The 19,540-nt window shown below is 68.7% G+C and overlaps 3 protein-coding genes across 3 annotated transcripts; 1 reads left to right on the forward strand and 2 right to left on the reverse strand.

Moving 5' to 3' along the window:
* Nucleotides 1-1,650: 1,650 nt before the first annotated feature.
* Nucleotides 1,651-6,097, forward strand: EMIHUDRAFT_465519 (hypothetical protein; the record flags this gene model as incomplete). The annotated part of the gene is made up of 13 exons (XM_005760942.1): nt 1,651-2,211; nt 2,324-2,623; nt 3,007-3,185; nt 3,917-4,052; nt 4,324-4,419; nt 4,575-4,643; nt 4,816-5,056; nt 5,135-5,163; nt 5,233-5,275; nt 5,345-5,559; nt 5,746-5,805; nt 5,893-5,925; nt 5,991-6,097. 13 exons carry the CDS (start codon nt 1,651-1,653, stop codon nt 6,066-6,068), a joined length of 2,040 nt encoding a protein of 679 aa, XP_005760999.1. The 3' UTR covers nt 6,069-6,097.
* A 519-nt stretch (nt 6,098-6,616) lies between these two features.
* EMIHUDRAFT_217278 (hypothetical protein) lies at nt 6,617-8,604 on the reverse strand (the record flags this gene model as incomplete). Its single annotated transcript, XM_005760943.1, has 7 exons — nt 6,617-6,724; nt 7,062-7,099; nt 7,181-7,253; nt 7,475-7,645; nt 7,699-7,749; nt 7,817-7,929; nt 8,154-8,604. 7 exons carry the CDS (start codon nt 8,602-8,604, stop codon nt 6,617-6,619), a joined length of 1,005 nt encoding a protein of 334 aa, XP_005761000.1.
* Nucleotides 8,605-8,795: 191 nt separating this feature from the next.
* On the reverse strand, nt 8,796-13,259 carry EMIHUDRAFT_438258 (hypothetical protein). Its single transcript, XM_005760944.1, has 14 exons — nt 13,191-13,259; nt 12,755-12,983; nt 12,446-12,602; nt 12,213-12,363; nt 11,889-12,013; nt 10,842-10,921; nt 10,374-10,504; nt 10,206-10,304; nt 10,083-10,132; nt 9,891-10,011; nt 9,782-9,820; nt 9,470-9,564; nt 9,284-9,400; nt 8,796-9,136 (listed from the first exon to the last, which is right to left on the reverse strand). The coding sequence occupies exons 4-14, from the start codon at nt 12,307-12,309 to the stop codon at nt 9,062-9,064; spliced, it is 1,029 nt and encodes a 342-aa protein (XP_005761001.1). The 5' UTR covers nt 12,310-12,363; nt 12,446-12,602; nt 12,755-12,983; nt 13,191-13,259; the 3' UTR covers nt 8,796-9,061.
* Nucleotides 13,260-19,540: the final 6,281 nt, after the last annotated feature.

Genomic DNA, 19,540 nt, shown 5'->3' on the forward strand with positions numbered 1-19,540 from the left:
CTCATATACTCAACAGGAGGGGGGGACGACTGGAGAATTCAGAATGGTTCTTTCTCCTCCGCTCTCTCGGCCGGCACGAGAATTGTTCTTTTTAATTTTCTTTCGCGTTTCGACAATCGCTGTCGTGGGATCGCTTGTCATGTGAGAGAGTGCGTTGTGTTCTTGTTTGTTTTATTTCTCACCACACGCAGCAGATCTCCATGGCGGCGGTGGCGGGCGACGCCGAGATCATCAACAAGCAGGCGCGCAATACGCGTATCAACTGGCGCAACTCCCCTGAGCGTGCCAACTGGGTCAACGACGTCAAGAACTGAGGGAGGGTGTAGAGGATGTAGAGTGTAGAGCGCTGTAGAGCTGTAGAGCTGGAGAGTGCTGTAGAGCTGTAGAGCTCTACATCCACCGCGTGACGAGGCGGGTGCGTTGTAGAGCGATGCAGAGGCGCTCTACAACGTGAAATCTCTACAACAAACTCTACATCATAAGCGGCGAACGAGGCACGGTCGCTCTCCGACATGAGGCGCGTTGCACTTACCAGTGCTGCCCTGGCCTTCTGTCTGCCCGCCCAATGGGTGGGAGGTGCCTCTGCTGCTGTGGCATGCCTCACGGCTGCGACTGGCCGGCGCCTCGGCGCGTCAGCTCGGCTTGGCGTAGCGATCGTGGCCAGCGCAACTCGCCTGGACTCAACGCTCAGCCAGGAGCTCCCGCACGCGCTGGCGCGAGTCATGGCGCATGCAACGCGTCTGAATGCTCGCCTCGCCTCGCGCAAATGCGACCGTCCTCGCAGCCGATAGTCCACCGCCTGCTAAAGAAGCACAGCGACGAATGCGGCACCGGCGACGCATGGCAGGCTGGTCATGACGCAGTTATAGGGTGTTGTGTGCCGTCAGAGTGACCGTCTCTGTGTGTCAGTGATAGTCAGGGCCGTCGATCAGAGCTCCAGTAAGCTCGGAGACACCCCATTAGTGCGACTCGACCTCTTTGAGTCACTGCCTTCCCGGCGGTTTGGCTGTAGAGCCTCTACAACAAACTCTACAGCAAAATCGCGCTCTACATCGCTCTACAACGCACCCGCCTCGTCACGCAGCCGATGTAGAGCTCTACAGCTCTACAGCGCTCCAGAGCGCTCTACATCTCTACAGCTCTACAGCGCTCTACACTCTACATCCTCTACACCCTCCCTCAGGTCAAGAACAAGCAAGCTGCAGACGTCCTCTTACCCTCGGCCCCACCCAGTGGAGGGCGCCCGTACCGCCTAGCTCCGCGGACGGGCCCCTCCACCCTTCACGTACGGATCATGTAGTCCCCACAATCGCTGTCGTGGGATCGCTTGTCATGTGAGAGAGTGCGTTGTGTTCTTGTTTTTGTATTCGCCTTCTGCATTTCTGTAAGGTGCCTACAGTATATGGGCTTCCAGTAACCAGTATCGGACCTTCAAGACATGCGCTTTTGGCCGGTGGCCTCCTCGGACATGGTACCTCCGGTGAGATAGTGGCTGCCAGTTCGAGACTGGGGCCGATCGATCGAACTTGAGTTGTTCGGAGGAGGAATCCGGCCAGCACGGGTACAAAGAGGGGTACCCGGAGAATCCCCAGCTGCGGAAACGTAGTGTCGCTCAAGAGGTGCGATACTGGGGGAGTGTAAGGTGCCTATATGGGCTTCCAGCATTCGCGGTCTATTCTCTCTCTCGCCGCGGCCCCCCGCTCGGCCTCCCATATGTCGTCCAACGAGAGTCTACAAAACAACCACATGGACGCAGCCTCGACGGACGTTCTCCTGGCCCTGACCGCTCCGGAGCCTGTGGTGCGGTATGTCGAGCAGCGGGTCCGATCCGCCGGCCTGAGAGTGGCACGGGTCCCTGCCACGGCCACCGTGCTGAGAGTCAGCGCGCCCTCAGCGACCCTCGAGCGCGAGGCGGAGCACCTCGAGCTAGAAAAGCGCCTGCGGCCAGAGGCTCGGTCGTGCGCGAGCGAGCGGCACTGGCCGATGCGCGAGTTTGTGTTGGCGCAGCGGGCCGATTTCGCTGGAGCGGGAGAGGGCGGCTTCTTCACGCCGTCTGAGCGGGTCTTCCTGGTGACCGCGCTGCTGGAGGCCGTCCCCGTCGACAACGCCTCCTTCTCCGCCGCGCTCGCCGCTGGCGCCGTTCGCGAGGTCCCTCCGCGCCACCTGTCGTCGCTGCTACGCGCCCTCGCCTCCGTCGGCTTGCTCGGCGAGGTGAGCTCACCCATCGGAGCAGAAGCAGAGATGGAGTGTCGGTGGTGGTGACGGCGCGGGCGGGGAGGGCGGCGGCGGCGGTGCACAGTCAATCCTTCTTGGTCGATGCTAGGTGAGCGCCGCACACTGCGCCGGCCGGCTCGAGGGCTGGCGACGGTCCGTCGGGCTGCTGCGCGAGTGGGCGTGGCTCCGCTCGTCCGAGCCTCTCGCCCTCGATGCGATCCGCGACTACTGGGGCGAGAGGACGGGCTTCTTGTTCGCCTGGCAGGCCTTCTACGTCCAGGCGCTGGCCCCGCCCGCGGCCCTCGGCCTCTGCATCTGGTGGCGCCGCCCGAAAGGGACGAGCGTCGACGACGACAGCGCGGTGCCCGTCTTCTCGCTGTTTTCCGTCGTGTGGGCACTCCTCTTCTCTGTGCGCAGCTCTGGCGGCGGCAGCGGCACTCACTCAGGAGTGGCTCTCGTGCGTGGTCAGGCAATCTTCTTTGTGCAGCTCTGGCGGCGGAAGCAGGCGTCTCACGCGCAGGAGGACCCGGCACGCAACACCACGCCACGCGGTCAGTCGCTGCCTGGCCCTCGTGAGGCAGGCGGCACTCGCCTTCCGGTGGGGCATCCACGACGCGCACACGGCCCAGGCGGAGGACCGGCGGCCTAGATGCGCATCTCTCGCGCAATCTCGCGCAATCTCGCGCACTCTCGGACTTGCGACCCACGCGGGGGCCAGTGTTAGCCACCCCTCTAGAGGTGCGGCCCGCGCAACCGTGTGCTGCAAGTGCTCCGCCCCTGGCCCCTCCGCAGGTGCGGCGGCCCGAGTTCGTCGGCCGCGAGGTTGTCTCGGAGATCACGGGGGAGGTCGAGCTAGTCGAGGGGCGCGGCAGCCGCGCGCTCCGCTACGCCGCCTCGCTTTGCGTGTCGCTGGCGTGCCTCATCGTCCCGCTCGCGTACATGTTCGTCTCGCTCAACCTGCAGGACTCGCTGTGAAGAGCGAAGCACGGTGAATCACTGATCACCATGTCGAGCTCACCTCCGCTCGACCAGCTGCAGGGGTACATCTCCCCTGCCGCGAGGCACGTGCTGGGCGTGCGCGTCTACCACGAGGCGAGATCGCCCGAGATTGCACCAGAGGGGGGGGGGGGAGATTGTGATCTCCACGTGACGAGGCGCTCCCCCTTGTCCCCCCCCCCCTCCTCGACTCCCGACTCCCACCGCCTGCTCTTGTTCCAACTACTGCCGCCGTCTTGCCCACGAGGCCCTCTCCGCCTTCGCCGCACCCGGCGCCGTCTTCGATCCCGAGGCGAGGGCGGGGCATGCGCATCTCGGGCAATCTCGGGCCAATCTCGGGCCATCTCGGGCCATCTCGGGTAATCTCGGGTGAGCCTTCGGTCCCGAGGCGTGGACGGGTATGCTGCCCGCCGTGCTGCACGCGGCGGTCATCTTCCTGCTCAACAAGGCGGCACGACGAGACTGCCCGAGATTGCCTGAGATTGTCATCTTCCTGCTCAACAAGGCGGCACGACGAGACTGCCCGAGATTGCCTGAGATTGCCCGAGATTGTCATCTTCCTGCTCAACAAGGCGGCACGACGAGACTGCCCGAGATTGCCTGAGATTGCCCGAGATCGTCATTTTCCTGCTCAACAAGGCGGCACGACGAGATTGCCCGAGATTGCCTGAGATTGCCCGAGATTGTCATCTTCCTGCTCAACAAGGCGGCACGACGAGACTGCCCGAGATTGCCTGAGATTGCCCGAGATTGTCATCTTCCTGCTCAACAAGGCGGCACGACGAGATTGCCCGAGATTGCCTGAGATTGCCCTCCTCCTGCTCCACCAGGCGTACAGGCACGTGGCGGAGGCGCTGACTGACCTGGAGAACCACCGGACGCAGGAAGGGCTCCTCCAAGATCCTGCGAGATCCTGCGAGATTCTCCGAGATCCTGCGAGATCCTGCGAGATTCACTGAGATCCTGCGAGATCCTGCGAGATCCTGCGAGATTCATTGAGCTCCTCTGAGCTCCTCTGAGATCCTCTTAGATCCTCCCATGCGAATGATTTCCACCGGGTGCACGAGCATCCGCCTGTCAGCAGCGCCTCTTCACGGCCCCTGGTGTGAACAGGAGGCGCACGACAACTCGCTCATCGTCAAGCGGTTCCTGTTCGAGGCCTTCGACTGCTACATCGCCCTCTTCTACATCGCCTTTGAGCTCCGCGACGTGCGCCGCCACTAGCGCTCCTGACTAGCGCTCGTCGGTCGGCTCCGCCTCGCCAACCAGTCACCAACCAGCCGCCACCAACCAGCCGCCGCCACACGACTCTCAGGTGGACCTATTAATTAGAAACAAACATGCCACCGCCACTCGACTCTCAGGTGGACCGCCTTCGCGTCGAGCTCGTCTCGCTCTTCTCCACAGACGTCTTCCGGCGCGTCTTCACGGAGGCGACCCCCTCATCAGCGAGATCCAGCGAGATCACCCGAGAGTGCCCGAGAGTACCCCGAGGCGCGTCTTCTCGGAGGCGAGAGCCCCATCAAGTAAATAGTTAAGTCATACGTCGCTCACGCAATCTCACCTCCTCTCGGGGAATCTCGGGGAATCTCGAAATCGCGATAGGCGGTCCTCCCGCTGCTGATGCAGCGGCTCTCGCGACGCAGGCATGCCGCCGCCTCCGCCGCCGCCAAGAAAGAGGACGGCGGCGCGGGCGGCGGCGGCACGGACGGCGGCAGCGGCGACCTCGAGCTCGACGAGCACGAGGACTTTGACGACTACCTCGAGATGGTGATCCAGTTCGGCTACATCACGCTCTTCGCCTCGGCCTTCCCTCTCGCCTCCGCACTCGCCCTCGCGTGCAACGGAGTCGAGAGATCTGCTCGGACCTCGAGATCACCCGAGATCGCCCCGAGGGCTTGATCGAGGTCGCGCGAGAGTATAGGGGTCGAGCTCTACTCGGACCTCTTCAAGGTGAGCCTACCTCTGCCTCATTACCCGAGATTACCCGAGATTACCCGAGATTACTGCGCTTAAAATTAGGTGAGCTACCTCTGCCGCCGGCCCCGCCGCCCTCGAGTGAGCGGCATCGGCACCTGGCTCGGCCTGCTGTACCTTCTAGGAACCGTCTAGGAACCTTCTAGGAACCTTCTAGGCATCGGCACCTGGCTCGGCCTGCTGTACGTGCTCGTCGTAGCCTCCATCTTCACAAACGCAGTCCTCATCGCCTTTGCGAGCGACCAGCTGGCGCCGCTCCTTCCGCAGCTCTTCGACGCGCGGCAGCGGCAGGTGGGGCAGTGGCCGTCTGGCATCGTCCTGCTGCTGGTCGCGGTAGAGCACGGCCTCCTCCTCCTCCTCCTCGCCACCGAGGCGACCCTTTCGTCGCAACCCTAACCCGTACCCGAACCCGAACCCTAACCCTAACCCTAACCCTAACCCTAACCCTAACCCTCACCCTAACCCGAGGTGACCCTTCCGCGCCGCCCTGGGTGATCTCGGGTGATCTCGGGTGATCTCGGGTGATCTCGGGTGATCTCGGGTGATCTCGCCACCGAGGTGACCCTTCCGCGCCCTCCGCGCTGGGTGCGACTCACTCTCGCCAGGCGCGAGCACGAGGCGCCCCTCGCCGAGCGGCGTCACTACTAGCCAGTAATTCACGATTCATGAATCATGGTTCAGGACTTGGTGATTAATTAATTACAGGCGCTCCTCGCCAAGCGGCGGCTTCTCCTCGAGGCTCACACCGTCGCGGCGAGATCACACGAGATCACACGAGATCACACGAGATTGTGCGAGAGCAGGCGCCCGTCGTCGCGACGCCGCTGGGAGACGTTATCGAGGCGACGCCGGTTGGGGGCGGCGGCGGCAGCAAGAGGTAGTCGCCCGCAGGGCGTGCGTGTGTGCCCCCCCAAACCCCCCCCTCCGCCCTTCACATACACAAAGCTGGCGCGGCGCTCTCGGTCTCGCGGCCGGTAGTTCGTTTTCGATACTGTGCTCTGTGGCGTGAGGACTGAGGTGTGTCCGTGTCAAGACTCAAGTGTCATGAGGTCGGTCGGTGTGCGCGCGTGGGCCCGCGGAATCGGGAATGCGGGTTTTCCGAATGCGAGAGCGAGTCTCGGAAAGTATGAATAGAAGTGCTAACGCGTCTCTCTGATTTTTGCAGAGCGAATGCTTCCAACGTGCGACGAGCGACGACCGGCTGCTATCCGTTCTATAAATAAATTATACAAACCATGCCCGTTGCCCCCGCCGCCCTCCCTCCCCCTGGCAACCCTGGGCGTTCGGCTTCACGTCTGTTTTTCGGCGCGCGCACAAGCTGGCCACCCGGCGTGTGCTCGTCCAAGTACCAAAGTAGCTGCCCTCCCTGCACACGCCTTTCCCCACCAACGCGCGACGGCTTGTTCCCCCCGCGCCTCCTCGGCTGTGCTCAGGCGACGCTGTACGTGCCGAGTGCGAGGAGCACGAGGGCAGTGCCGAGGAGGAACTGGCGCGGCGGCGGCTTTCGCGAGGCGGGGTCGGCGGAGTAGTAGCGCGCCTGCAAGAGGGAGGCAAGGCCCGTGAGCGAGTAGAAAAGGGAAGGGCCACCCACACGGAGGTACGGGGGGCAGCAGCGCGCCTACGAGACACGACTGCGCAGTGCGGGAGGGGGGGAGGGCCGTGACGCGGCCGGAGGAGGAGAGGCGTGTCGCGCGCGATGAGGCAGTTGAGGATGATGCCGAGGGGCGAGGCGAAGTTCTTGAGCGAGTTCGAGGTGTGCTTGAGCAGGAGCGAGACGAGAAGCCCGCCCGTCGAGTCGAAGCAAACCTGTTCACAGCCGCTGCTGTGAAGAGGCGTCGCTCACACCGCCCCCCTCCCGCCCTCCCGAAGCCAACCATCGCGTAGGTGAGCGGGCTGTACCCTTGCAGCAAGCCTAGCCAGGGACACCCCCGCTGCTCGAGGAGGGGGAAGCGGGTTGGCGTGGAGCTGGGGCTGAGGCCCTCGCAGCGAGTACCTCCCCTCCAGAGCCGCTGTGCGTCCGAGGAGAGCATGTGCGCCGTCGCGAGGAGGAGCGAGACCGCGGACACCTGTGAGTGCGTTGCATCTCGTGCGATCTCGCGTGATCGCGCGGACACCTGTGAAGTGCGCTCCGGTCCGGGCGGGGGCCGGTCGTCTTCGCTCGGCTCCCGCCATGTGCGCGTGCCAGCCCCGCGGCGTGGCGTTGTGCTGCATTCCCCTCGCCCCCTGGTGAGTGGTGCGTGCGTGCGCGTGCCCCCGCCCAGCCCCCGCCCGGGGTCGCCTTTCACACCTGCAGGTTGCGGCGCGGGAGCGAAGATCTCTCCTCCTTGAGCAGCGCCTCCATCGCCGCGCCGGCGAGGCCAGAGCAGCCGCACGCGGCGAGGACGCCGCAGATGCCGATCGCGCGAGAGCGCCGCCGCTCGCCCTTCGCAACCTCGTCCAGCAGCTCCGCCTGCTCGTCCTGATCAAGGAAACAATCACTCAGGTCAAGCCATGAATATCGCCCTTCGCGACCTCGTCCAGCAGCTCCGCCTGCTCGTCCTCCGCGCCGCCGCCCAGCGCCGCCTAACGCGCCACAGCACTAGCAGGTGAGACGAGCAGACGTCTCCGGCGACCACCGGGCCTACGCGACCGCCGCCTCGTCCTCCGCACGGAGCGAGAGCTGCACGAGCACCACGCCTAGAAATGAAAAGAACCCTGGCCCCGCGGAGACAGCTGGCAGCAGAGTGAGCACGAGCACCACGCCTAGAAAAGAAAGGACGGATCACCAGACGGGCAGCTGCTGGCAGCAGAGTGAGCACGAGCACCACGCCTGCCGTGAGCAAGCCGACCGATGCCCACCTGCTGAGATCCGCCGAGATCATCCGAGATTCGCCGAGATTCGTCCGACCACCTGCCGGCAATCTCAGGTAATCTCGGGCAATCTCGGGCAATCTCGGGCAAGCCGACGGCCGCCCACCTGCCGGCACTGACGGGCTTGCCAAGCAGCAGTCGCGAGGCGAGGACCGAGGCGGCGAGCTTGAGCTGGTACGTGATCTGGAAGGTGACCGCGTCGACGCGCGCAAGCGACGAGTAGATGACGTTGTTCTGCACCGTGTAGAGCAGCGCCGGCAGCGCGACTCGAAGCAGCGACGGGGTGAGCAGCGACTGCCGGACGGCGCGCAGCAGGCCGCGCAGCATCACCCGCTCGGTGGCGGCGATCCCAACCAGCGAGATGAGCAGCTTGACCAGCTCCGAGAGCGTGACCGCCGTTGAGTCGACGTGGCGCGTCTGCACGTCTCTCTGTTGCGCCGCAGACGCGAGAAGCAGCGTCGAGAGCTGTATCGCCACGTAGCCCGCGAAAAGGCCGCCGCTCACGACAGCAGAGGAGGCGGCGGCCTTCGACTGCGCTGAGGAGGCGGCCTTCGACTGTGCTGCCATCGAATAGTTCGCAAAAAAAGCTGGATGCGCTTCAAGTGCTCCAAGTGCTTCTGAGGACTTAGCTCCCCGGCCAGTTGTGAGGTACTGCTGACTGACTGCACTCCAAGTGCTCCAAGTGCGCGTGCTCTGACCGGGACTAGATCCCGCAAGCGGTGTGCGCGCGGGGCGCGAGGAATCGGTCAGTTAATTTTCTAGATAAGCGTCATCAGATCGCTCACATAGTTTACTTAGCATGCAGGCGCCGGACACACACCCTTCGGACGCCCAACACTCAGACTCTACTAAGGGGTACTCCACCACGCTGCGTGCTCCCCCACACCGCCGCTCCGCGATTCGGAAGAGCATCGCGCCCACAGCCACACCTTCCGTCTCTCCGCGTGGCACCTGGGCCGCCGCCCCTCGCCCGCCCGCCGCGGGAGAGCGCGCTCCTTCCGTACGGCAAGGCCCGCGCCCCGCGCTACTGCATCGAGCACTGCTGGTTGGGCGCGGCGAGGCGCGTCCCTTCGCTCGGCGACCCCGTCACGAGCGCCGCCTGCCCGCGGCATCCACTGCTTGTTATCGCTCACTACCTGTTGTTTACTCTCATCACTAGTAGGCCACGAGCGCCGCCGGCTCGACGGCATCAACCATTGGTCCTTCGTTATCAGTAATTCACTATCAGGCAAGGCGAGTGCGCCGCCTGCTCGATGGCGCGCCGGAGCGGCGCGTGCACGACGCTCGCCTCCCCGACGGCGACGTCGAGCTGCTCGAGGAGGAGCTGGAGGAAGGAGAGGACGCGCGAGGTGAGGCCGAGCCCCTCCTAAGTAGGAATAGCTCAGCGGTGATGGACATCCAATCACTATTCATTCGGGGTGAGGTCGAGCCCCTCCTCGAGCAGCGAGCGCGCGAGCGCGTCGCCGCCGTGCCGCAGCCCGCGGATCGGCGACGGGCGGAGCGGCGCGAGGAGCAGCTCTCGCAAGCCTGCGACACGACAGCCACGTCACGACAGCCAGGGAAGTGGCTTCGGTGCCGTGCCGTGTGGTTAGCGGACTGCGTTATGTACACGGGGCTGCGAATCGAGTGAGCGCACGACGGCAGTGCAGCGGAGTACCGCTGAGGGGCGCGGCCTCGTGAGCGCCAGCCCGAGACCGCAGGTCAGTGTCATGCAGACCTGTGTCGGGCATCTAGCTGCGCGGGCCGCGCGCGACGTTGACCATCGAGCGGAGCGGCGTGACGCCTAATCAAGAACAGTAATCAACGTCATCATAGAGTACGTAGTGACCCACCGAGCGGAGCGGCGTGAAGGCCGGCGACGTAGCGGTGGAGCTGCGCGAGGAGCTGCGGCTGCCACTCCTCCGCCACCGCAGCCTCGAGCGCCGCCCAGGACGTGAGCCCGCGCAGCCGCAGCCGGCCAAGGGTGATGCGCACCTGGCGTAGGGCAAGTGAAGGGATGAGGGGACTGGGTGGCGGACCTGCAGCCGGCAGAGGGCGATGCGCACGTCCGAGACGGGGATGAGGTGGAGCAGCTGCCGCGAGGAGGGGGTGGCGCCTGTTGATGCACGAGTGAGTGGGGAGTTAGGGGGGTGCGGTGCAGCAGCTGCCGCGAGGAGGGGGGGGGGTGCCAAAGGCGTAGAGGGAGGAGAAGGAGGCGAGGGTGACGAGGTAGTCGACACGCAGGTAGAGCGGGCGCACGTCACACAGCTCGACAAACACGCCCACGCCTGAGCAGGGGGAGAGGGGGGGGGGTTCAGGCCTCGGCCCCTCTCTTCCCGCACCTCTGCCGACGGCGCCTCCAGCCCCGCCGCCGCCGCCGCCACGGCCGGCATCGCCCCCGGCGGCGGCCGCCGCCGCCGCCGCCGCCGCGGTCGTAGTGGTTGCAAAATCGAGCAAGAAAGCGAGCGAGAGCTGCGAGACGCGCAGCCTGCTCACAGCAATCAATCAATTAAGTAACTAACTATCAACTAATAATAATTAGTTAATGAGACGCGCAGACTGCTCACAGCACGTGTAGACTGATGAGCAGCATACACCACGGCGCACGCATTCATTCATTCACTCGGCGATCTCTCGGCGATCTCTCGGGGGCTGTGCATCGGGTGCTGGAGAGCCATTCCACCGCGCTGCATCTCTGCTGCACCTCTGCTGCACCTCTGCTGCACCTCTGCTGCACCTCTGCTGCCTCTCGGCTGCCTCTCTGCTCCCTCTCTGCTGCATCATCGCTGCTGCATCATCTCGGCTGCATCTCTGCTGCATCTCGCCGCACGGGCTGCAGCCGCAGGAAGAGGCGGATGCCGCCGTCGCACTGGGAGAGGGAGACGACGAGGAGGCAGGGGTGCTCCTGTGGGGGGGGGGGGGGAGGGGGGGGAAAGGGGGGGGGGGGGGGTGCCTCCTTCGGCCTCATATTCAAACCCCACTCCTCCCCCGGAAATAGGGTATGAGGATGTCGCAGGGGCTTGAATTTTTCCGCGATGATGGTAAAAGGAACGTGGTTGCAAACCGGCGGAACCAAACGGATTCGCCCGGTGGCGCCAAAAAACAGTGGGCCCGGGGGGGGCCCGCGCGGGGGCGGGGCGCGCCCCGGGCGGGGGCGCGGCGGGCGGGGGGGGCGGCGGGCGCCGGGCCGCGGCGCGGGGGCCCGGGCGGGGGGGCGCGCGCCCGCGGGCGGGCGCCGGGGGCCGGGGGGGCGGGCGGGGCCCGCGGGGTCGGCGGGGGGCCGTGGGGGGGGGGGCGCCCGGGGCCGCCGGGGCCGGGGGCGGGGGGGGGGACGCCGGCGCGGCCGGGGGGGGGGGGGCGGCGGGGCGGGGGGGGCCGCCCCGGGGGGCGGCCGCCCCCGCGCGGGGCGGCCGGGGCGCGGGGGGCGCCGTGCGGGGGGGCGGGCGGGGGGCCGGGGGGGGCGGGGCCGGCCGGGGGGCCGGGCGCCCCGGGGGGCGGCGCGCCGCGGGCCCGGCGGCCGTCCCCGGGCCGGCCCCGGGGGGGCGGCCGGCGGGCGCGCCGGGCCGGGGGGGGCGCGGCCCGGTGCGGGCGCCGGCGGGCGCCGGGGCCGGGGCCAGGGCCCGCCGGGGGGCCGGGGCCGGGGAGCTACGCGACCTCTATTTTTTGGGCGCCCCCCCCCCCGGTCGAACAGGCCGCCGCGGCCCCCGCCGGGGGGGGGCCCCCCCGGGGGGGGCCGGGGGGCAGCGATCTGGGCGGGGGGGGGGGGGAACTGGTGGGGGGGGGGGGTGCTGGGGGGGGGGGGGTTCCGGGAGGCCGGGGGGGGGAATGGCCGGGGGGTGAGGATGTGGCCGGCGGCGGGCGGGGGTTCGCTCCTTCGGGCGGAGCGACGCGTCGTCCGCCGCAAAGAAGAGCAGCGGCGCTGCGCGGCCAGACTCGCGGCCAGGCTGGCCGGAGTCGGCCTCGCACCGAGCGAGCTCGTCGACCAAGCTGAGTGCGCCTGCGCGTCGAGCCTTAATGAATAACTCCCTGCTCCTCCCTAGCGAGTCACTACTCCAGCAGAGGGAGGCTTCTCCTCTCACGAGCCTCCTCCCCCTCGGCTCCTCGCGGCTCCTCCCCACGCCAATCTCGGGCCAATCTCGCCGATCTCGGGCCAATCTCCGGCGGCGGGGGGGTGGGGGGGGGGGGGGGTAGGCTGCCCAGCTGCACGCTCAGCCGCCACTCGCTCGGCGCCTCCTCGCCCCCGCCGCTGTACTCCTCGCTCTCGCATGCCAGCCCGCTCAGCACGAGCTGCATGCGAGGCGGCGGGGGCGGCGGCGGAGCAGCGAGGCGACCGTCCCCGGCGCGGGCCTATCCATGCGAAGCATCGCGTCTCGGCCCTCCTCGCGGCTCTGTTGACTCGTGGTCGCCGTCGCTAGTGGCGGGCCGGCGCCCTCCCTGCCGCCCACCCGGACCCGGCGAGCAGTGTCCAACGCACGTGCACGTCCCGCAGCGAAAAGCAGCGACACGGCCGACAGCCGCCGCCCGCCGCCGCCGCGCGGGGCGGGCCGACCGGCGCCACGGCCCTCGGGGCGAACGCGGGCACGTACCTGCGCTTGCGGACCGCCCCGGGGTCATCTCGGTGCAGCCTCGGTGTCCTCTCGGTGCCACCTCGGTGCCACCTCGGTGCCACCTCGGTGCCACCTCGGTGTGTCTTCTCCCGGGTCTTTCTCATGCGCCATCTCGACCCCCCGAGGCGCACCGCTCGTCGAGGGCGGGGGGGCCGCCAAGCCAACGCGCAGTCGCGCCCTTCACCTCAACAGGCGGCCGGACAGCCCCGCCGCCCGCCGCCCCGCCCGCCGCCCCGCCCAGCGGACCCGCAAGAGACCCCAGCGGACCCGCAGGAGAGCGGGGAGGCTGCGCCGGTGCAGACGACCGCGACGGCGTGCGAGGGCGGCGCGGCGGCGCGGCTGAGCGGCTGGGGGCCTCGCCTGCCCCGAGGGGTTGAGGGGGGTGTCTCGGGGGTGTCTGGGGGGTGTCTGGGAGGTGTCTCGGGGGTGTCTGGGGGGTGTCTGGGAGGTGTCTCGGGGGTGTCTGGGGGGTGTCTGGGAGGTGTCTGGGAGGTGTCTGGGGGGTGTCTGGGGGGTGTCTGGGAGGTGTCTGGGGGGTGTCTGGGGGGTGTCTGGGACGTCTCTTTCCTGCCCCGAGGTCAGCGCCCGCCGCTTCGGCCTCGAACTCCGCCGCTGCAGCGAGCGCAGCGCACGTCGCACCTCCTCCCGCCGCGAGCACCTGATCTCGCGCAATCTCGGCTGATCTCGCGCGAGCTCGAGACGCGGGAGCCCCCCCCCCCCCCTCTCCAAAGCACCCCTTGGAGGGCCGGTTGGGCGAGATGTGGCGAGATGTGGCGAGATGTGGCGAGATGTGGCGAGATGTGGCGAGATGTGGCGAGATGTGGCGAGATGTGGCGAGATGTGGCGAGATGTGGCGAGATGTGGCGAGATGTGGCGAGATGTGGCGAGATATGAGCACCTCGAGGGACGGCCGGTTTGGCGCCGCAGTCGACGGGCCGCACGCGCACGCCGCGCCGCACCGGTCAATCACCGACGGCGGCGGCGGCAGCATCGCCGGCGGCGGCGGCAACATCGCCGGCGGCGGGCCGCCTCTGTGAATGCCTCCGCCATGAGGGGCGGCGAGCACGCCGGCGGGGAGCAAGTCGAACGCGTCGACGGTCGGGCCCGTGCAGAGCAGCTCGGCGCCGCACCCCGGCCCTCCCTCTCCCGCGCGCCTCGGAGCGGCGCCTCGCCCCCGCTCCCGCCCGAAGGATGGCCCGCCGCCGCCGGCCTCGCTTCCGCCCGCTCCGCCGCCTCTTGCCTCGCCGCCGCCCGCTCCGCCCCCCCGCCCCCGCGCCTCGCCGCCGAACTGCAGCGCGCCGTCCGCCCCCCGAGCCACCGGCAGGGCGGGCGGGGAGACGGAGACGGCGTTCCGCGAGGGCGCGGCGTGCGCCGACGACGACCCTACCACGAAAGGGAACAGCTGCGCGTCAACGGAAAGAGCGCCGTGGAGCCCCCCCCCCCCCCCCGCGCGCCGCCGAGAGCCGCATCTCAGCCGCATCTCGGCCGCATCTCGGCGCCATCTCGGCGTCATCTCGGCGCCATCTCGGCGCCATCTCGGCGCCATCTCGGCGCCATCTCGGCGCCATCTCGGCGCCATCTCGGCGCCATCTCGGCGCCATCTCGGCGTCTAGCTCCTCCGGAGCCGTGGTACTCGTCGATGATGTGGAGGCAGCCGCCGCCGAGTGCCGCGCCGCTGACGCACCCCTCGCTGCGGCCGGTCTGGCTGCGCCTACGACGGCTCGACGAGGGCGCTGAACGCGAAGGCTGCGGCGGGGAGCTCGTGGCTGGCCACGCAGCGATCGCCGCCGCGGAGGCGCCAGCGAGGGTGCGGCTCCGCGCGGAGGGCGGGAGGGCGGAGGCGGCAGGGCTGGAGGAGGCGCGGCAGACGGCGCCGTCGGCTGCGCGGCGCCGCAGTCTAGCCACGGCGCCTATGGCGAGATATGGCGAGATATGGCGAGATATGGCGAGATATGGCGAGATATGGCGAGATAGGAGCAGTCTAGCCACGGCGCCTCGCAGACGCTCCCCGCCGTGCTGATGCCCAGCCGGCTCGCTGCGGCGCTCACCAGCGGTGTCGGCACGGAGAGGGCCAGCCGGGGGGCCTGTGTTCACTCATTGACGGAGTGACTCGTGAGTTGTTAATGAGACAGCCAGCCGGGGGGCCGAGGAGACGTCGCGGGTCGTCCCCCCTCCGCACACGCCCCCGCCTCCGCCTCCGCCTCCGCCTCCGCCTCCGCCTCCGCCTCCGCCTCCGCCTCCGCATCTGCTTCCTCCGCCGCCACGTCTGCTGCCTTCGCCGCCGCCGCCGCCGCCGCCGCTTTCGCCGCCGCCGCAGCAGCCGCGGCCAACGTCGATGGCGGCCACGCCCGCTCGGGCAGCGCCGCTGCGGCCGTGGCGAGGGGAGGCGATCACAGCTGCGGCTCTGTCGGCCTGTTGGCGTGTGGTTAGCGGCGAGTCGAGCGGCGGCGAGGCTGGCGGTGTGGACGGCGCCGACGCGCCCGCGCTCCAGCCGAGCGCGGGGATGAGCTGGAGGAGCGCCTGGGCACGGCGGGGGAGGGGGGGGGGGGGGGGCGCTCTTCACAGCACAGGTGCAGGTACAGGTGTGAAGGGGCGAGCGGGAGGGGAAGCGTCGAGGGGTGTCGGCGCCGGTCTCAACAACATCTCGGCAACATCTCGGCTGCCTCTCGGCTGTATCTCGGCTGTACCTCGGCTGTACCTCGGCTGCCTCTCGGCTGTACCTCGGCTGCCTCTCGGCTGTACCTCGGCTGCCTCTCGGCTGGCTCTCGGCTGGCTCTCGGCTGCCTCTCGGCTGCCTCCCGGCTGCCTCTCGGCTGCCTCTCGGCGTCTCTCGGCTGCTCCCGCGCGTCGAAGGTGTCGGCGGCGGTCTCGAGCCGCAGCTCGTCGTTGGCGAGGCTCGTCGAGGACTCGGCTGCGTCGCTGCTCGTGCGGTGGCAGAGCACGAGCCGCACCTGCCGGTAATAACTCATACCGGGGGGGTACAGCCGAGGTCCAGCCGAGGTGGAGACGAGAGACAGCCGCACCGCAGAGGCGACTTGCACCGCCGAAGAGCGGCGCAGCTGCGACCGCAGCGCGCCCAGCCGCGACGTGCCTTCGGCGCTGTCGCCCGAGTCGATGCTCCAGCCAGCGCCGCCTGGCGAGCCGTCGAGGCTGCTGCTCGCGGGCGGGAGGATGTTGACGAGCGGGGCGGCGCCTCGGCCGGCGTACACGGGCAGCGCCTGCCGGCAGCAGGCAGCTGTCAAAGAGTCGCCGTGAGAGGGGAAGGGGCGGGGGGGTTGGGAGGTTGGGGGGTTGGGGGGTCGGGGCGGGGGGGCACAGAACACACGGGCAGCGCCGGACGGAATCTGGGCTATATCTCGGCTACTCTCGGCTACTCTCGGCTACTCTGGGCTCGCCTGGGCTACGTCTCGGCCAGATCTCGGCCAGATCTCGGCCAGATCTCGGCTAGATCTCGGCTAGATCTCTCGGCTACATCTCTCGGCTACATCTCTCGGCTACATCTCTCGGCACCGGACGCAGCGCAGCCCTTTGGCCGAGGTACAGCTCCGCCGCGTGCACCATCACCTAATCGGCCGAGATTGCGCGAGATTCAGGCGGCCAGAGAGGAGGCAAGGCGCACAGCTCGGCATGCAGTGCGCCGTCACCTCGAGGCAAGTCGCCCCATCCGGCGCCTGCTTCCCCTCGCCACACATCGCGCCAGCCTCGCTGCCGCAACCGCCACCGACGCCGCCGCAGCCGCAGCCGCTGCCACTGCCGCCGCCGCCGCCTCCAGCACCGCCGCCGTCGTCGCCGTCGTCGCCGCCGCCGCCGCTGTTGCCGGCGCGATGGAAGGTCGCGTCCATACTAAGCGAGGGGAGCAGCAGCCACGCGTACGGTGCGGCAGTGGCGCCGCACCGCTGCTCCGACGCCGCCCCGTCCGCCGCCCCGGCGGCGCGGCGCGGCGTGTGCTGCAGCGCAGAGTCGCGGGCGTGGAGGTAGAGCCGCCACGGCGCCGGGGAAGCGGCCGCCTCGCCCGCCTCCCTCTCCGCCCCCCGCCCCCCGCCCTCGGCTGCGACGGGCGGAGGCGCGAAGAGAGCCGACAGCCCCTCGGAGGCAGACTGCAGCCGGCCGCCTAACCACGGCGGGGGCGGTGTGAAAGGGGGGGGGGAGGCGGCGGCACGCGGGGGAAGGCGGCGCCTCGCAGCTCGTTGTCGATGAGCACCCCCTCCACCATGACAGACACCGTGGTCAGCCCGCTCCCGGCGGCGGCCGCCTTTTCGCCCCGCGACGGCGACGGCGGCGAGGACGGCGGCGGCTTCTCCGCGCCGTCGTCGACGGCGGGAACAACCACGCACACCTGCCGCCCCGCCCGACCTCGGGGCGTGAGTCGGGCGGCGGGGGCGGCGGCGATCTCGGGGCGATCTCGGTGGAACCTCGACGGCGGCGGCGCGGCGCATCTCCCCAGATCTCGCCAGATCTCCCCAGATCTCGCCAGATCTCGCCAGATCTCGCCAGATCTCCCCAGATCTGGCGCACGCCTCGACGGCGTCTCGCACCCCGCAGCCGTCTTCCGCGGGCGTGGGCGGGCGGCTCTGCCCTCCTCCTCGCCCGTGCCACGGCGCCTGGCAATCGAGTCGTGGTGATGAATTCCGAGTCGCTCACGGCTCGGCAGCGGCACCGCGACGGCGCCGGAGAGCGCGAGAGGGCGGAGGGCACCAGGGTCGAGAGAAGCGGGGTCGGTGCCGCCTCTCCCAGCTCCGCACCGTCCGCCGCGGATAGCGCCGGCGCCGCGCCGCCTGGGGCGGTGCAGAGCTCGAGGGAGGTCAGGGAGGCACAAGAGTAACGGAGAGGAGGACTAGTGAGAGCATGCCTGGGGCGGTGCAGAGCTCGAGGGAGGTCAGGGAGGCACAAGAGTGACGGAGAGGAGGACTAGTGAGAGCATGCCTGGGGCGGTGCAGAGCTCGAGGGAGGTCAGGGAGGCACAAGAGTAACGGAGAGGAGGACTAGTGAGAGCATGCCTGGGGCGGTGCAGAGCTCGAGGGAGGTCAGGGAGGCACAAGAGTAACGGAGAGGAGGACTAGTGAGAGCATGCCTGGGGCGGTGCAGAGCTCGAGGGAGGTCAGGGAGGCACAAGAGTAACGGAGAGGAGGACTAGTGAGAGCATGCCTGGGGCGGTGCAGAGCTCGAGGGAGGTCAGGGAGGCACAAGAGTAACGGAGAGGAGGACTAGTGAGAGCATGCCTGGGGCGGTGCAGAGCTCGAGGGAGAAGGTGCGCGCGGCGAGCGTGTAGCTGCGCTCGGCGCTGCCGCTGCCGACGGCCCGCAGCGACGCGAGGGATAGAGACGCCTCCAGACAGCAGGGCGAGGCTGAGAGGCTGACTCCTTCGAGGCGACGGCCTCTAGAGACGGCCTCTAGACTCGACGCGAGATCAGAGGGCGGTCCGTGGCATCGACAGCTCGCGTGACGCGTGAGTCAGTGTGGCGCCCGGGCGGGGGCTCGCTTCCCACGTGGCGCGAGAGATGGGGAGAGACGGGGAGAGATGGGCGAGAGATGGGCGAGAGATGGGCGAGAGACGGGGAGAGACGGGCGAGAGATGGGCGAGAGATGGGCGAGTCACGCCTCCCAAGTGTCGCCGACGGCGCCGCCCCCGCCCGGAGCCAGCAGCAGCATCGAGCCATCGGAGAGAGAGAGCTCCATGCGCGGCTCCGGCCCAGTCGGCCTGTGGTAACGAGGGGTGTCAGGTGAGATTGAGGAGAGGGAGGGTGTCACCTGAGAGAAACTCTCCCGCGCTCCATCACGTTGTGCTACATCCGGCACAGCATGTGGTGCCATATCTCCCCGCCAGGCGGCACATATCTCCCCATATCTCCCCATATCTCCCCGTATCTCCGGACGCCTGCTCCCCGCCAGACGGCACGACGCGCCTCCCTCCCGCGTCGGCGGCGGCGAAGGCGGAGGAGGCGGCGGCGGAGGAGGAGGCGGAGGCGCGGTGCAGACGAGGTAGTCGTCTCTGGTGAAGCAGGCGGCTGCGTGCGGGACTCTCCTACCCATTCATGAACTGTTCATTCACGGGTGAACGAATTCACAGGCGGCCGCGTGCGGATCTCTCCCGCTCAGCCAAGGCTCGCCGCCCGAAGACTCGTCGAGCCCGAGGACGAGAGAGCACTGCGGAACGGACCCTCCGGCCGCAGCGCCGCCCCTCCCACTCCCGCCTATGCACTCACCACCGCATCCTCAGTCGCTGTGATTGACGGACTCCCCCCCGCGCCGCCCCTGCCGAGGCCGCCTGCCGGCGCCGCCCTCTCCCCCCAGAGCACCAGCGTCGGCGAGGCGCGCGACGTGTGGACGGGCCGGCTGCGCGGCACGCCGCCCGCTCCTACGCGTGCGACGTTTGTCTTCCATCACAGCTTGTTCTTAGGGACGCTGCGGCAGGGCGCCCGCGCCGAGGCGGCAGAGCCACGAGGCGACCTTCGCCGCCTCGGACTGCGGCCCCTCCGCCTCCTCGCCTGTTCACAGCCAGGAGGTGTGAAGAGACGCCGTCGCCATGGCCATGGCCACTGTCTGCGCCTTCCTCTCGGCTGCCTCTCGGCTGTACCTCGGCTGTACCTCGGCTGCCTCTCGGCTGTACCTCGGCTGTACCTCGGCTGCCTCTCGGCTGTACCTCGGCTGCCTCTCGGCTGCCCCTCCGCTGCCTCTCGGCTGTACCTCGGCTGCCTCTCGGCTGCACCTCGGCTGCCTCTCGGCTGCCTCTCGGCTGCATCTCGGGTCTCGGCTGCCTCTCGCCCTGTGCGGAGTGGCGGTCTAGCCGCCAGAGGACTGCGCTCGAGCACCAGACGCCGAGCCGGCGGCTGAGGGGAAGGAAGCTCGACCCGCATGCCCGCAAGTTGGAGGAGGAGCCGCGGGGGCGGGGGCAAGGGCGGCGGCAAGGGCCGCGGCTA

Source organism: Emiliania huxleyi (assembly GCF_000372725.1).
Source record: "Emiliania huxleyi CCMP1516 unplaced genomic scaffold EMIHUscaffold_73, whole genome shotgun sequence".
In the NCBI taxonomy this organism is placed as follows: domain Eukaryota; phylum Haptophyta; order Isochrysidales; family Noelaerhabdaceae; genus Emiliania; species Emiliania huxleyi.